The sequence below is a fragment of the Rousettus aegyptiacus genome, unplaced genomic scaffold (assembly GCF_014176215.1).
Source record: "Rousettus aegyptiacus isolate mRouAeg1 unplaced genomic scaffold, mRouAeg1.p scaffold_m13_p_4, whole genome shotgun sequence".
Taxonomy (NCBI): Eukaryota; Metazoa; Chordata; class Mammalia; order Chiroptera; family Pteropodidae; genus Rousettus; species Rousettus aegyptiacus.
The window spans coordinates 63,810,154-63,825,912 of record NW_023416307.1 but is presented as its reverse complement, the minus strand read 5'-3'; the positions used below and the strand labels follow the sequence as shown (position 1 = coordinate 63,825,912).

The window sequence follows — 15,759 nt, the reverse complement described above, 5'->3', positions numbered from 1 at the left end:
AGATTAAGGTTAAGAGTTATAGCTACATCTAATGACAGATTAGTAGTTCATTTTGATTATAAAAACACTTGGCCTCAAGCAACAACAGTCTTTTCTCAACATCTGATTTAGTGGTGGGCAAACCATGGACCTCTGGGCCCAATGTAGCCCACCACCTGTTTCTGTAAAGAAAGCGTCACTGGAACACCACCATGCCCATTTATTTACAGACTTTCTAAGGTCATTTTGATGTTGCACGGGCAGAACTGAGTAGTTGCAATGGAGATGATATGATATGGCCTGCAAAATCTGAGATATTTACTATGTGGGCCTTTACAGAAAAAAGTTTATCAACTACTAGTTTAGAATATGTAGCATATATGAAACACAGAAATACTGGATCAGATTCCCAGGATCACTCCTTTTTAATTCCAAAACAACTTATATTATACAAAGCAACAAGTTTTTTAAGGACATAAATTCCTTAACAGAAAAGATTTGGATTTTATACTTTAGATTTAGTAATATATCCATATTATAATAGTAGAACAATAGAATGGTAATCTTTTTTTTTGTATGCAATTTTTTTAAAATTTTATTTTATTATTAGCTTCAAGTATATAGTACATTAGTTAGACATTTACATAGTTTATAAAATGATCCCTCTAATGGTTCTTTCTCTCTTCTGGCTCTCCAGCTAGCCATTATATTAATGCTAACTGCATTCCCTATGCCGTGCTCCCCATCCCTGTGACCATCCATCAATTGCTAATTTGTACTTCTTTATCCCTTTACCCCATTCTCCCAGACCCCAGCACCTCTCCCCTCTGGCTGTCACCAGATTGTCTTCTATATTTGTGAGTCTGTTTTTGATTAGTTGGTTCTTTTAATTTCTTAGATTCCACATATAAGTGAAATCACAGGTTTTTACCTTTCTCTGTCTGACTGATTTCGCTTAGCATAATAACCTCTAGGCCCATCCATGTCCATTGCAAATGGTAGGATTTCAATTTTTTAATGACTCAGTAATATTCCATTGGATATATGAACCATAACTTCTTTATCCAATCATCTGTTGAATATACCATTATTCTTGATGGCACAACTAGTCTAGGATTCTATGAGCTACCCCAAGACACCGCTGATAAACTATTATTGTTATTATTATTATCCCTTAAATTCTTCCAGTTAGTTTCTGAAAATTTCAGCCAAAGGAATTTTATTTTTTATTTTTTTAATTTACTTTTAATTTACTTATTTAATTTTTTTTGGTGACATTTGTTATCAAATTCCAGTAAGTTTTAGTAGAATTTTAAATAATAGATCCCCCTCCACCTCTTCTTAAACCACACTAAAACTTCCAGTGACTTGACTCCCCAATTTTCTCTGTCCTATTATCTATCTTCTAAAAACACCACTTTGCTTTTCCAACCACTTGACTAAGAAAACAAAAAAAATCAAGTTCTCTGAACCATTTACACAGTTCTTCATTCTGCACTTGTTTCCCTGCTCTTATCTCATTCTCCAGCCTATAGTTTCTGACTTCTTTGTCCATTTCTCCCTTTCAGTCGCTCCTTCCCTTTAGGACCGAGGCACGCCACACTCTCCAAGCTATTATTAACTTTAATCCTGAATTCCTTCCAGATGCACTGCTAATGGTGCTTAGGTTAATACTTCTCTTTGTTCCTCTAAGATGTTGGCAGTCTGCACAGTGGTTATGGGCTTGGATAGCTCTACCACTTACTATTTCTACAGTCCTGGAAAAATTACATCTCTATTGTTTATCTGTAAAAAGAGATTATTATTAGTTCTTACCTGAATGAGTTATTGAAGATTAAAATACATAATAATAATGATAAAAGCCAATGCCGCTCGACATTATCTATTATGGTTAATTTTATGTGTCAACGTGATAGAGCCATGGGGTGCCCAGATATTTAGTCAAACATTATTCTAAGTGTGTCTGTAAGGGTGTTTTAGATGAGGTTAACATTTTAAATGGTAGACTGAGTAAAGCAAGTTGCCCTCCCTAATATAGATGAACCTTATCCAATCAGTTGAAGGCCTGAGTAGAACAAAGGCTGACTCTCTTGTGAGTAAAAAGGAACTTTTCCTTCCTTCTCGACTGTCTTGAGCTGGGACATTAGGTTCTTCCCAGGTACTGGCTTATCAATATTCAGACTGGAACTACATCATTGGGTCCCCTGGTTCTCAGGCCTTCAAACTCTAACTGGAATTGAATCAATGGCTCTCCTGGGTCTCCAGCTCACTGACCGCAGATCTTAGGACTTATTAGCTTCCATAATTGTATGAGCCAATTTCATATAATCAATATCTATCTATCTATCCATCCATCCATCTATTCACCCACCCACCCACCTATCCATCCACTCATCTATTGGTTCTGTTTCTCTAGAGAACCTTAATACACTATCCTAAGAACTTAGTAAACTTTACATGTATTAACACATTTTATTTTCACAAAACTGTAGATGTCACTATAAATAACTAGCCTCATTTTATAAATAAGGAAACTGAAAGAGAAATTAAAGAATTTGTCCAATTTCACACAGCTTTCATATACTGAAGATTAGATTCTAGTAGTATCTTCCATATATCCGACTAGTCAGGTCTTCTTTAGACACTCCAGGCTCAAGATTAGGGAGGTGTTCCCTTGGCACTGTGTAAGTAACTGCATTTTACACGCTATGATGTGCTTTTTTTTGGTTTGCTTGGTTTCCTTGCTGAATGGCAGGCTCCTTATAGAAAGTAGAAAGTGTCTTTAATTCTCTAACGCTTTGTATAGTGGCTAGAAAATGTATCAGAGGAACACAATAAGTGCTCAATGATGTTATTCTCCAACCGAAAAATTCCCAGTGTCTCTCCATTGTTTATCAAAGTGAAAACTCCTTATCATGGCATTCAAAACCCTCTAAACATGTTATTTAACCTGACATTTTTGTCTATTATTCATTCTTTTATTCAGTTGTTAACTACTAAATACCAACTATCTAACACAGTGCTAGGTATTAAAAATAGAAAGATGACTCTTTCTATTATTCCACCAAAAAATTTTAGCTGAGTGTACACTTGATGTTAACATATATCTCCCACTACATCTCTGCCTATCAAAATTCTATTTTAAAGATCATGGCAAAGGCTACCTCTGTCATGAAACCTTGCCTCAACTTCCTCCTCTTCCCCTCTGAACCCAAAGAGTTGTGTGCCTCTTTTACACAATTTACTTGACATTCATATCTATTACAATTCTTTTCAAGCCTATGTTAATCTCTCTCTTAGACCCTAACCTCCTTGTAAGCAAGTACCAGGTTTTATCTACCACTTTTGTCTTCCTCATGCTCAATTTCTTTCTTTCTTTCTTTCTTTCTTTCTTTCTTTCTTTCTTTCTTTCTTTCTTTCTTTCTTTCTTTCTTTCTTTCCTTCTTTCCTTCCTTCCTTCCTTCCTTCCTTCCTTCCTTCCTTCCTTCCTTCCTTCCTTCCTTCCTTCCTTCCTTCCTTTCGAAGTTTACAAATAGTTTATTCTGTTCACATTATGCAGAATTTCATTATCACCCACAGAGTTAGTACAATAACGAAAACAGAAAAGAGAAAGCAAGGGAGAAAAAAAGTTTTAGAGAACGGCCTGACATATTTCTAAGGGTTCTTCCCTTTAGTATGCAAACATATATCAGTGCATTGCTTTTAAAAGGAAAGAAGACTGTCCAGAACTTATTTATTGTTCAGGTGCCTTTTCCAAAGTATGATAAAGCAGGAGTAAATTCAATAATGAGTATCTGCAATCGAAACCAATTTAACTATAATAAAAAATATCTTTCTTGTTATCACAATATCCCAGTTGCATTCATCTGTCTTAAATTTTTTTTCTGGAAGTTAAGACATAATTAATTATACCTTATTAATTCCCTCAAAATCAAAAAAAAAAAAGTACAATTCAGCATACCAAAGTTACACATTAAAAGTACACACATATCTTTCTTAATTGGCCCACTCATTACATTTACATTTGGTCAGGAATCCTTACTTTTAACATGTATGGAATTCTTTATATAAATATATGTCACTGTAAATTAAAAAAAAATTAATCCAGCATAAAACATGCTTTCCTTATTGAAATCTTAACATCAATTAATTCTCAATTATTATAAACTCGAATAAATCCACAAAGAAACATAAGCAAAAGTTTTTATGCTTCACTTAGTTTGTTGAACATCACAAATTTTTACTAAAAATTTGGGTCGACTCACTGCATATTTTCCCCCTTAAATGAAATATAAATTAGAATTGAAGCAGTATATTACCATAACTTACCTTGAAGGTAAGTGGAGGTTCTTCTGTATTTATAAAACTTAGACTAGAGACATTAGCAGTTATCTCTAATTCGAGTGCTTTTAAGGAGAAACTAATTTTAAACTTTCCCTCATACCCCAATTTCTTAACACAATGACTTGCATATTTAGGAATTCACTAAATGATTGCTAATTCGAATGAAATTTAACACTCACCACATTGAATAATAAATGGGATGGCCATGGACTGTCTTTTTTGATATTGAATAAAATCTAAAGACTTCTCCCTGTCCTTGTTATTCTGGTATCCAAATTCATTCCAAAACAATGTTAGATTTCTATTACCTAAAAAAAAAAAAAGAAAGAAAAAAGAAAACGGATGAAGAATAATGAAAAGAAAATATAATCAATAAGATCAAGATAAAGCAAAGAAAGTTTGGATATAAACAAATATATATACAATATTATCTCAACTATAAAAACTAATACATATACAGAAATAAGAGATTAAAATACTAATGTTGGTGTTCTCTGAATATGGGTAAAATTTGCTTTCTGCCTTATATTTTCTTACATTTTCCTAGCTATATACAATAAATATGCAATACCTTTATAATAAAACTATACACAAATATATATGTATACATATATTAATAAACATATTTTTATTGTTCAGATAAAGTACGTTGACATTTAAAACTTTATCTTAAAGTCTTCTTGGAGGAATGGTACTGATTTAACTTAAAGGCCACCCTTAAGACTATTGATACAAATATTTATCATCTTGTCTCACAGCCAGAGTTCTTTTACCTTTGTTTTATCTCTGGTTCCCTTTTCTACCAGTCTTTACTGTTTATGCCCTACCCTCGTGCCAGATTCTCTTCTTTCCCTTTGCTTAGAAATAGCATTTGTCATGAAGTAACATTCAGGAGACCTCTTTAAGAGGCTGTGTTCTTAGCCTTTATACTGGATTCATTTACTGTTCAGGAGCCTCTTACAATGCTAGGAATTACACTGCTAGGAAACTTCCCCACAAACATACAAAACAATGGTGCGCACGCTCTCTCTCTCTACATATATATATACATACACATATATGTGTATATGTGTGTGTGTGTATAACCTTATTTGAATAGCAAAAAAAAATTTCATTGGAAACAATGTAAAAACCTAGAATATGGAATTGATGAATTCCATTTCCAAACAAGGAACACTGGGCAACTAGGACTTAGAGCTAAATGCAGTGATGCATCAAGATATCCAAAACCAAGTACTGATTTTTTTAAAGATATAAAACAGCATATTTAGTATAAACAATTTTTGTTTGTCTAGTATAATCAATTTATAAAAAGCACATACATATAAAATTTTGATGGACACATTTTTCTTTTCCTGAAAGGATACAAAAGAAAGTTTTAATAGTGGATAGCATTGGAGAAAAGGGTTAGGGTTGAGAAAAACACAGGGAAAGATACTTTTACTGTTCATTTTTTACTTTCTAAATACTTTGAATATTTTTACATGTTCATGTATTACTTTAAAGTATTTTTTAAAAAGAATTCATGCTTACCATCCTGTCCAATAATGACCACTAGCAACATGTGGCTACTGAGTACTTGACATGCGGCAAATACAGAACATTTCTTCAACATACAAAGTACAAAAAGTGATGTTCTAAAATATAAACCTTAGAAATAAAATATGTGAAATAGGGCCAGCCATACATCAGCCTTAACATATGACCGTGTAATCCATGCAAAATACAAATAAACTTCCTTACATCTTACTATTTCTGTTAAAATTTAGGTTCAGAATGCTATGTGACATAAAGACCAGCAGGGACTCAGCCTTCAAAAGAGATTTACAGTTGGGCTGGGTTGAAAGCTACCCTCAGAAATTCCCAGGTCTCCCACTTCGTCTTTTCACAAAATCCCTAATAGCTTTCGCCTCAAATTTTCCTTTAGATTCTGATGAGCTCATGAAGATTAATTCTTTGATTTCTGCTTGAACTATATTCAGTTCTGACTAAAATGAGAGGTGTTCTAGATTAGTCAGGCAGCTTCAAGTGTCGTCTCTCCTACACATTAGTTGCGTTATTGTCAGAAGCCACTAAGCTTTCTTATTTATAAAATGAGTGTTTCCGATTACCTAACAGATTTATCATAAAGAACAAATATGAAGGCATATTAAAAACTATAGTACTCTGCAGGAATTTAAATGGCTTCTGAATTGTATTTGTCTTCTCTCTAAATATTACTTCCTCCAGAAGACTATCTTTCAAAGGAGGAATTGTGCTTTATAACTTTGCATGCCCTCAGCATACAGCTCAGCATCCTATGCCTAAGAAATCCTCAAAAATTATTGCTGATCTTCTTGACAAAATACCTCACTGATGTGTTGTTTGGGGTAAAATGAAGGTGAATAATGTTTCTCTCTCTTAAAACATTAATAAACACAGTTAACACAACACAGTTGACTTCTAAAACAAATATAAACTGTGAACTCCAACGCAAACATTTTAAGAGTGGTAAAACTACTAGGATGTTACAAACATAAGCACACATCCTTGAGGGTGGAGTGATATCTGCTCTGTGATCACACTACTCTTATAGTGCTTACACATTACATTTTAGTTTACTCAGTGCCTATTTTCCCCTTTGGATAGCAAAATCCTTGAAAACAGTGGTGACATTTAGGATCTTACTGTCAGTAGCTTACTCATATAGCTTAATGTTTACTTATAGGACTAAACAACACTAAAGATTTACTGGCTATCAAAGGCAGAAATGAGGAAATTGACTAGCCCAAATATCTAATGACCAGGCCTGATGGAAGACACACCATTGTAGGAAAAATATTAGAGCAAAGAAATCAAAGTTTTTCACTCTGGGGATCAGAAATGGCTTTTCCTAACTTTCAATGGAAACTTGACTTTTCCTGTTCAGCTAGAAGTTAGTCCGACATGCACAACTTACAGTTGTACTTATGGTGTTATTAAAATAAATTTTCATGGAGTGAACCCTGTAGACTACTAGATAGATGCTTCAGCAAGCAGATTAGGAAGTTGGCCAGAGGGAAGGCAGTGAGAGAAAACACACCAATCAATTTCTACTTTCTTGTATGTGTTACTCAGTCTGTAGAGAGTTATACAGCCACCTTGGGAAAAAAGAAAAAGATTCCTCTCATACAAGGGAACCCCCATCAAGCTATCAGTGGCTTTTTTTAGCAGAAACTTGCAGGTCAAGAGAGAGTAGCATGATATAATCAAAGGTCTGAAAGGAAAAAAAATGCCAACCAAGAATAGTTAACCTGGAAAAGCTGTCCTTCAGAAATGAAGAATAGAAAGAATTCCCCAAACAAAAGTTGAGGGAGTTCATTACCACTCGACCTGCCTTACAAGAAATGCTAAAGGGAGTTCTTCAAACTGAAATAAAAGGACACTAATCGGTCACTTGAAAACATGAAAATATAAAACTCACTGATAAAGGTAAGTATATAGTCAAATTTAAAATACTCTCATACTGTAATAGTGGTATATAAATCACTTAACTATAGGATAAAGGTTAAAATACAGAAGTATTAAAAATAAGTATAGCTATAATAATTTCTTAATGGATAAACACTGTCCAAACATATAAACTGTAAAATAAAAAAAATAATAATAATCTGTGGAGTGGAGAAGTAAAAAGTTAAGAGTTTTTGTATGCAAATTTAAGTTGTTACAAGCTTAAAATAAACTGTTATTATTATAACACATTTTATGTAAGATTCATGGTGACCTCAAAGCAAATATCGTAGACACACAAAAGATAATTTGAAGCCTAACACAACATAAAATTATCATATTACAAAGGAAGGCAGCTAAAGAGGAAGAAAGACACAAGTAAATTACAAAACACCCAGAAAATAAACAATACATAGCAATAATAAGTCCTTACCTATTAGAAATTACTTTAAATGTAAATAAATTAAGTTCTCCAATAAAAAGTCACTAAATGGCTGCTTGCATAAAAACAAGACCTAATTATATATACTGTCGATAAGAGATTCACTTCAGTTTTAAGGACACACATAAGCTCAAAGTAAAAAGATGGAAAAAGATATCCCATGCAAATGGAAACCAAGAGGTACATGTATATCAGACAAAATACACTATAAGCAAAAACTATAACAAGAGATAAAGAAGATTATTATATACTGAAAGGGGTCAATTCACCAAGAGGATATAACACTTGTAAATATATATGCACCCAACATCAGAGAACCTAAATATATTAAGTAAATATTAACAGATCTAAAGGAAAAAAATAGATAGCAATGCAATAATAGTAGGGGACTTCATTATCCCACTTTCAACAATGGATAGAGTATGCAGTGAGAAAATCAAAAAGACATAATGAACTTGAACCATCTTTAGATCAATGGACCTAATAGATGCACACACACACACACACAATAGTACATCCAATAGCAGCAAATACACGTTTTTCTCAAATATGCATGGAATATTTTCCAGGATAGATCATAGGATTGGTCAGAAAACAAGTCTTATCAAATTTACAAAGACCAAAATTATGTCAAATATTTTTTTTCTGAACATGATGGTATAAAACTAGAAATTAACAACACAAGGAAAGCTGGAAATTTCACAAATATATGGAAATTAAACAACATACTCCTGAATGACCAATGAATCAAAGAAGAAACCAAAGAATTTAAAATATATTGAAATAAATAAAAATGGAAACAAATACCAAAATTTATTGGCTGCAACAAAAGCAGTTCTAAAAGGGAAGTTCATGGTGCTAAAACACCTACACAAAGAAACAAGAAAGATCTCAAATTAGCAACCTAACTTTATGTTGCAAGGAACTAGAATAAAAAGAACAAACTAAGTCCAAAGTTAGCAGAATGAAGAAATTACAAAGATCAAAGCAGAAATAAATGAAACAGAGACTAAAAAATAGAAAAGAGCAATGAAACTAAGAGCTGCTTTGTGAAAAGATAAAGAAAATTGGCAAACCCTTACCTAGATTAACTAAGAAAAAGAGTGAAGACAATAAATAAAATCAGAAATAAAAGAGGAGACATTACAATCGATACCACAGAAATGCAAAAGATCATAAGAAACTACTATGAACAATTAAATGTCCCCAAATTATATAACCTACGAGAAATGGGCAAATTCCTAGAAATATACAAACTGCCAAGACTGAATTATGAAGAGATAGAAAATCTGAAAAACTTATACTTAGTAAGAAGACTGAGTCAGTAATTTAAAATATTCCAAAAAAGAAAAGCCCAGGACCAGATGGTTTCACTGGTGAATTCTATCAAATGTTTAAAGAAGAATTAAAGCTATTCTTCCCAAACTCTTGAAAAAAATCAAAGAGCAGGGAACACTTCCAAACTGACTTTATAAGGCCAACATTATACTAATAACAATACCAGACAAGGACACTACATGAAAAGAAATGTACAAGCCAATATTACTGATTAACATAAATACAAAAATCCTCAACAAAATACAAGCAAACAAAATTCAACAGCATAATAAAAGGATCATATACCATGATCAAGTGGGAGTTATTCCTGGCTGCAAGGATGGTTCAACCTACACAAATCAATAAATGTGTGATTCATCATAATCATAGAATAAAGGATAAAAATCATAGGATCATCTCAACAGGTACAGAAAGAACATTTGAATGTTCTTTCTTGATTAAAAACTCTCAACAAATTATGTATAAAAGAAATATATCAACATAATAAAGGCCACGTATGACAAGCCTATAGCTAACATCATACACAAAAAGTTAAAAGCTTTTCTTAAAGATCAGGAACAAGACAAGAAAGTCCCTTCTCAACACTGCTGATCAACACAGTACTGAAAGTCTTAGCCAGAGCAATTAGGTATTAAAAAGAAATAAAGAGCTTTGGAAAGTAAAAAGTAAAAATTTCTCTGCTTGCAGATTGCATATTATATAAGGGAAACCTAAAAATTCCATCAAAAAACTGTTAGCACTAATCAATGCATTCAGTAAATTTGCAGTATACAAAATCAATATACAAAAATCAGTTGCATTTCTATACACCAACAACAAACTATCTGAAAAAGAAATTAAGAAAGCTATCTCATCAAATAGAATAAAACACCTAGAATTAAATTTATCCAAGAAGGTGAAAGACCTCTACACTGAAAACTATGACACTGATGAAAGAAATTTAAGAAGATACATAAATGACAAGACATCCTGTGTTATTGGATTGGAAGAATTAATATTTTTTAAATGTCCAAACTATTCAAAGTAATTTATGGATTTAGTGCAATCTTTATAAAAATTCCTATGGAATTTTTCAGAGAAGTACAAAAAACAATCCTGAAATACATATGTAACCACAAAAAAGCCTGAAAAGCTGAAGCTATCTTGAGAAAGAATAACAAAGCTGGACACATCATACTTCCTGATTTCAAACTATATTATAAAGTTATAGTAATTAAAACAGTATGGTATGTGCATAAAAACACACCCATAGACCCATGGAACAGAATAGAAAGCCCAGAAATAAACTCACATATATGGTCAACTAATCTTTGACAAGGACACCAAAAACAATGGAACAATGTAGTCTCTTCAAAAAATGGTGTTGGAAAAATTGGATATCCACAGGCAAAAGAACAAAATTGAACCCTAACCTATGCCACTCATAAAAATTAACTTGAAATGAGTTAAAGACTTAAATGTAAGACCTGAAACCCTAAAACTTATAAAAGCAAACATATGAAAAACACTGCTTGACATTGGCCTGAAAGTAATTTTTGGATATGACACCATGAAGCACGATTAACAAAAAGAAAAACAAAATAAACGAACAACAAAAAAGAGGGACTACATCAAACTAAAAAGCTTTTGCACAGCAAAAGAAATAAACAATGAAATAAAAAGGCAACATACAGAAAAGGAGAAAATATCTGAAAACCATATATCTAATAAGAGGTTAATACCTAAACTATACAAGGAACTCATAAAACTCAGTAGCAAAAAAAATGAACAAACAAACAAAAAAACACCTCTGATTAATAAATGGGCAAAGAACCTGAATAGACAGATTTCCAAAAATACATACAAATTGCCATCAGATACAGGAAAAAGTGTTAAACGTCATTAATTATCAGAGAAATGTAAATCAAAACCACAATGAGATTTCATCTCACACCTGTTAGGATGGCTATTATCAAAAAGAGAAAAGTGTTGGCAAAGATGCAGAATAAAAGAAAATCTTGCATACTGTACATGGAAATGTAAATTTGTACAATCATCATGGAAAATGGTATGGAAGTTCGTCAAAAAATTCAAAATAGAACTATATGATCTGGAAATCCCAATCCTGGGTATACAGGTGAAGGAAATGAGCATCTTGAAAAGATATCTGCACTCCCATGTTCATTATAGCAGTATTCACAATAGCAAAGATATGGGAACAACCTAGGTGTCTATTGATGGACGAGTGGATAAAGAAAACCACACAGACACACACACACACACACACGCATGTGTGCACATATGCAATGGAATTTTACTCAGACATAAAAATGTTGTAGATCTGGTCATATGCAACAACATGGATGAGCCTGAGGGCATTATGGTAAGTGAAATAAGTCTGACGGAGAAGACAAATACTGTATATCGCTTATATGTGGAATCTCCACCCTCTCCAAAAAAAGCTGAACTCATAGAAACAGAAAGTAGAATGATGGTTGCCAGTGCTAAGAGTAGATCTTAAAGCAGTCTCACCTGCCACACATGCAAAAAGGTGATAGATATGTTGATTAACTTGACTGTAGTACATTTCACAATGCATATGTATATCAAATAATCATGTACACTTTAAGTATAAACAATATTTTGTCAAGTTATATCCTAACGAACCTAAAAAAAATTCTTGTCTATCCTAATCTGGCAAGAAACAGTAAAAGTAATTATAATAATTCATTTTATTAGGTTGATCTTGACTAATACAGTCAATTATATACCTATAATTATGGACATTTTTAATATATGGTTTTAATAACTGATATTTCTGTTCATGTGTTTTAATGAGGGTTTTAAAATTACCCTTCATCCAGAAGTCAATTCAGAGCAAAGAAGTAACATTTGAAAACTTGAAAAGTACTTGATTTTTAAATATGCATTTTTAAATATTTCCATCCACTATGAAGAGATGGAATGTAGATAACCTAGAATTTATTAATTAGGAAATCATATTATCTTAATATCATCAAGGTATTCTGACTTAAAAATTCAGTTTACTTTTGTAAACAGGAAATACTGTAAGCACAGAGATAATATTTACATATAAAAATACATCTGGAGACTTTGCTCTGAATCATCAACAATTTTGTTAAATTAATGGAATAATCAGAGATTAAGGCACACAAAAGTAAAGTCCTAATTTCTAGAACAAGTAACTGAGAAAAACTGAAATTTAATTTACTGATAGCTATGTATGGAATACTTAATTCAGCAGATTTCTAATGTTTAAATTTATCTGATTGCTTTTTAAGGAGCCTCTTAAGGAAAACAAACATGCAAAATATTGTGATAACTTACTAAAAATTTGTCAAAAACCAATAACTAAAAGAGCAGTTTGCACAGATTTTGCCTCTGCAATAAGAGCAACATAATACCTTCTTAGACAGCAGTTTCACATTTGTTCATATAATGTACACTGACATCCAAAGAATCAATTAGCCAAGAGGAGAAGTAAGAAAATTCAGTAATAAACTGCTAAAGCAAAGCTCCATTAGTTTCGATCAAAGGAAGGAAGCCTAAAGGTTTATGAAAGGAAAATGATAAGAAAGACAAGGTATTTAAATCAGGTTCCTGACTTCAGAAAGTTCTGCATCTAAATAGATAATTATATTCTACTTTTAAAGATCTTCTGATATATAAATTACATATCCATTCTCAGGGGATCGTAAATCATGCCTCTTCCTCTGTTGGATATTGCCTGTTTTGTTATTACCCTCTCATTCTTACGTAAACCAAACATTGGACCCTTCCTAACCTGATTCATGGTGTGATCATTTGTCATTTACACTCTCAATAGAATTTCTGTGTTAGGAATGGCAAACTGGTTTCAAGTGATATGTCAACTCCGATCAGTTGGTAGTGATGCCTGTACACTCTTGAGAAAGATGATGAGGCCAACCACCGCTTACCAGGAAGAACTGCCATGATGGCTTAGAGAGTCTGTGGTGCATGTGGGATGAGAGGAGCCCTATATAATCATTTCCCACAATATTCTATTTGACTTGATGGAAAGCAAGACAAGATATTTTCAGTGGTGATGAAGTGGCTCACCACCCCTTTCATTTTCTTGGTTCCAGGGTGTGGCAGAGTGGGTTTGAGGCAATCTCACTCTATGAGTATAGTTAATTGCAGAAGGAGGTAGCAGGTGGAATTAATGTCTTCACTTCTCCACTCTATTCTAAGAATCTGTGGAGTTGGTCCAACTTGCCCTAGGCATCAACTTCATTACTTCATCTGGCAATGCAGCATCATTTTCTCTTGTTCTATATTGATGATTTCCATGAGGATCCCCTTAAGCTGCAAAATAATTTCAGAACCACCACCCCTTGATCTGAGAAAATATATGATGACAAAAAAATAAACTATAAATTTAATAACACTTTTGGATGATTTTACATTTTAGTACCCACATCTACATCTATAGATATTTGAAAACCTGTAGCACAAGGGTCCTCCAACCCCCAGGCCTCAGACCAATACTAGCCCACAGCCTGTTAGGAACCAGATCACACAGCAGGAGGAGAGCGAATGAAGCTTCATCCATTTTTACAGCACTAGCATCACCATCTCAGCTCCACCTCAGATCATCAGTCATAGATTCCCATAAGAACACCAGTCCCTGGTGTCAAAAAGTTTGGAGAATGCAGATGTAACATATATATGTATGAAGCATATGGTATTTTTGACAATAACTGGTAGATGGGATTCAAAGCCTCCTAGCGATACTTTGAGGTCCCCTGGGGGTTCCTGGCTCCCAGTTTGGAACTACATTGTTCTGTGCACTGGAGATTAGAAGGAGGAGGGTTAGAGACCTCATGACAAAACCTTCAAAAACAAAACCAAGAAATATTAGGTTTATTCTGGGTCTTCCCTCAAAAAGAAATAACTTTTACTTTCTATTTATTTAGTCATTGTCTTTTTTTCCTTTGGATGCACTGCAGTTTTTCTAATTTTCCACAATGTGGAAATCAAAATTAGACACAATAATCTAATCTAAAGCATATTTATAGAGTTCTAGGTTATCGTGGGCAACAGCCTCGTCAGCTACCTATGTCCCCCCAATACATGGGTTAGCATAGTTTATGTTTCTACTAGGACTCTCCTTACTTTATTTAGATATCCACAAACTCCAATGACTGACTTAATGCTCTTAAAAGTCAAAGATATATATTTTTTGTGAATACAACTTTGCTAAGGTAGACATAATCAGACTAATGAAGAGTTTTGAGGTCTTGCTTCTGGTATGGTAGGGAAAAATAAAACTATAAGATTCAATGTATATTTAATTCCAGAACTAAAGAAGGCTTTTTACTAGGCATTTTAGTATTTTATTTGCCATATAGGTGAGATCCTCTGAGGTATTTTAGCAAAAAACTTCATTGTAGATGTAAAAAATGTCATTATCATGACAATAAGACAAGTGCAGTCAGAAAGAAAAGGAAGCATAAGTACTGTCAATTGTGGTAATTTCAATTACTAGGAGAAAGCTGTGTAAATGGATAAAATCTAAGAATGTGATATCTTTAACACAGAAGTCAATGAACTCCTGAACCGTATTGTTATTTGCCAGGAGCTAGCATAAGTAACAAATTTAAACAGAATACATATTTATGCCATATAAATCAGGCAAAATGCCTATGTCATTTTAATGTTTTATTTTTATCTTGAACTCCTCTCACATCAAGCTTTTATTCAATGCAATTTGTTTAGCAGTATAGAGTTCTACTGTTCTTTCTGTCAAATAGCAAAATTAACAACATGGGTGACCAAATAGTAGATAAAAAGAAGTTTGTCTTTATAGATTTATTCGAGCAAGTAAATGATGAAAATGTGATAGAAACAGAATATAAGGTTTTGAAATTCCTAAGGGAGCTGAGCATTCATTATAAACTATTTTATAATTAAAAGAGAGACAATTGAACAATATTTGCCTCCCCATGGAAGAACACACTACACTACCTATGAAGCATCTTGACTAAAAATAAAAATCTGAATTTGCTCAAGCTGCTGGATTCTATCAATTTACAGAAAAATAAATATGATGAAGGAATCTGTTAAACTATACCCTGTAATGTAGTGAGCAAAATTTAGACTGTGTGACAACTACAAAACAATAAAACTAGTTTTTCCAACAAATAAAATGAAAGGAAAAATGAAAG

The 15,759-nt window shown here is 33.0% G+C and overlaps 1 protein-coding gene across 3 annotated transcripts in view; it reads right to left on the bottom strand.

Annotated features, from left to right (window-relative positions):
* MORC1 (MORC family CW-type zinc finger 1) overlaps positions 1-15,759 on the bottom strand; it is a 167,161-nt gene that overhangs the window by 64,591 nt on the left and 86,811 nt on the right. For all 3 annotated transcript variants that reach the window (XM_016162470.2, XM_036219599.1, XM_016162469.2), the window contains one exon: positions 4,503-4,631. In XM_016162470.2, coding sequence (XP_016017956.2) covers positions 4,503-4,631 — 129 coding nt within the window. The remainder of the gene's footprint in view (positions 1-4,502; positions 4,632-15,759) is intronic.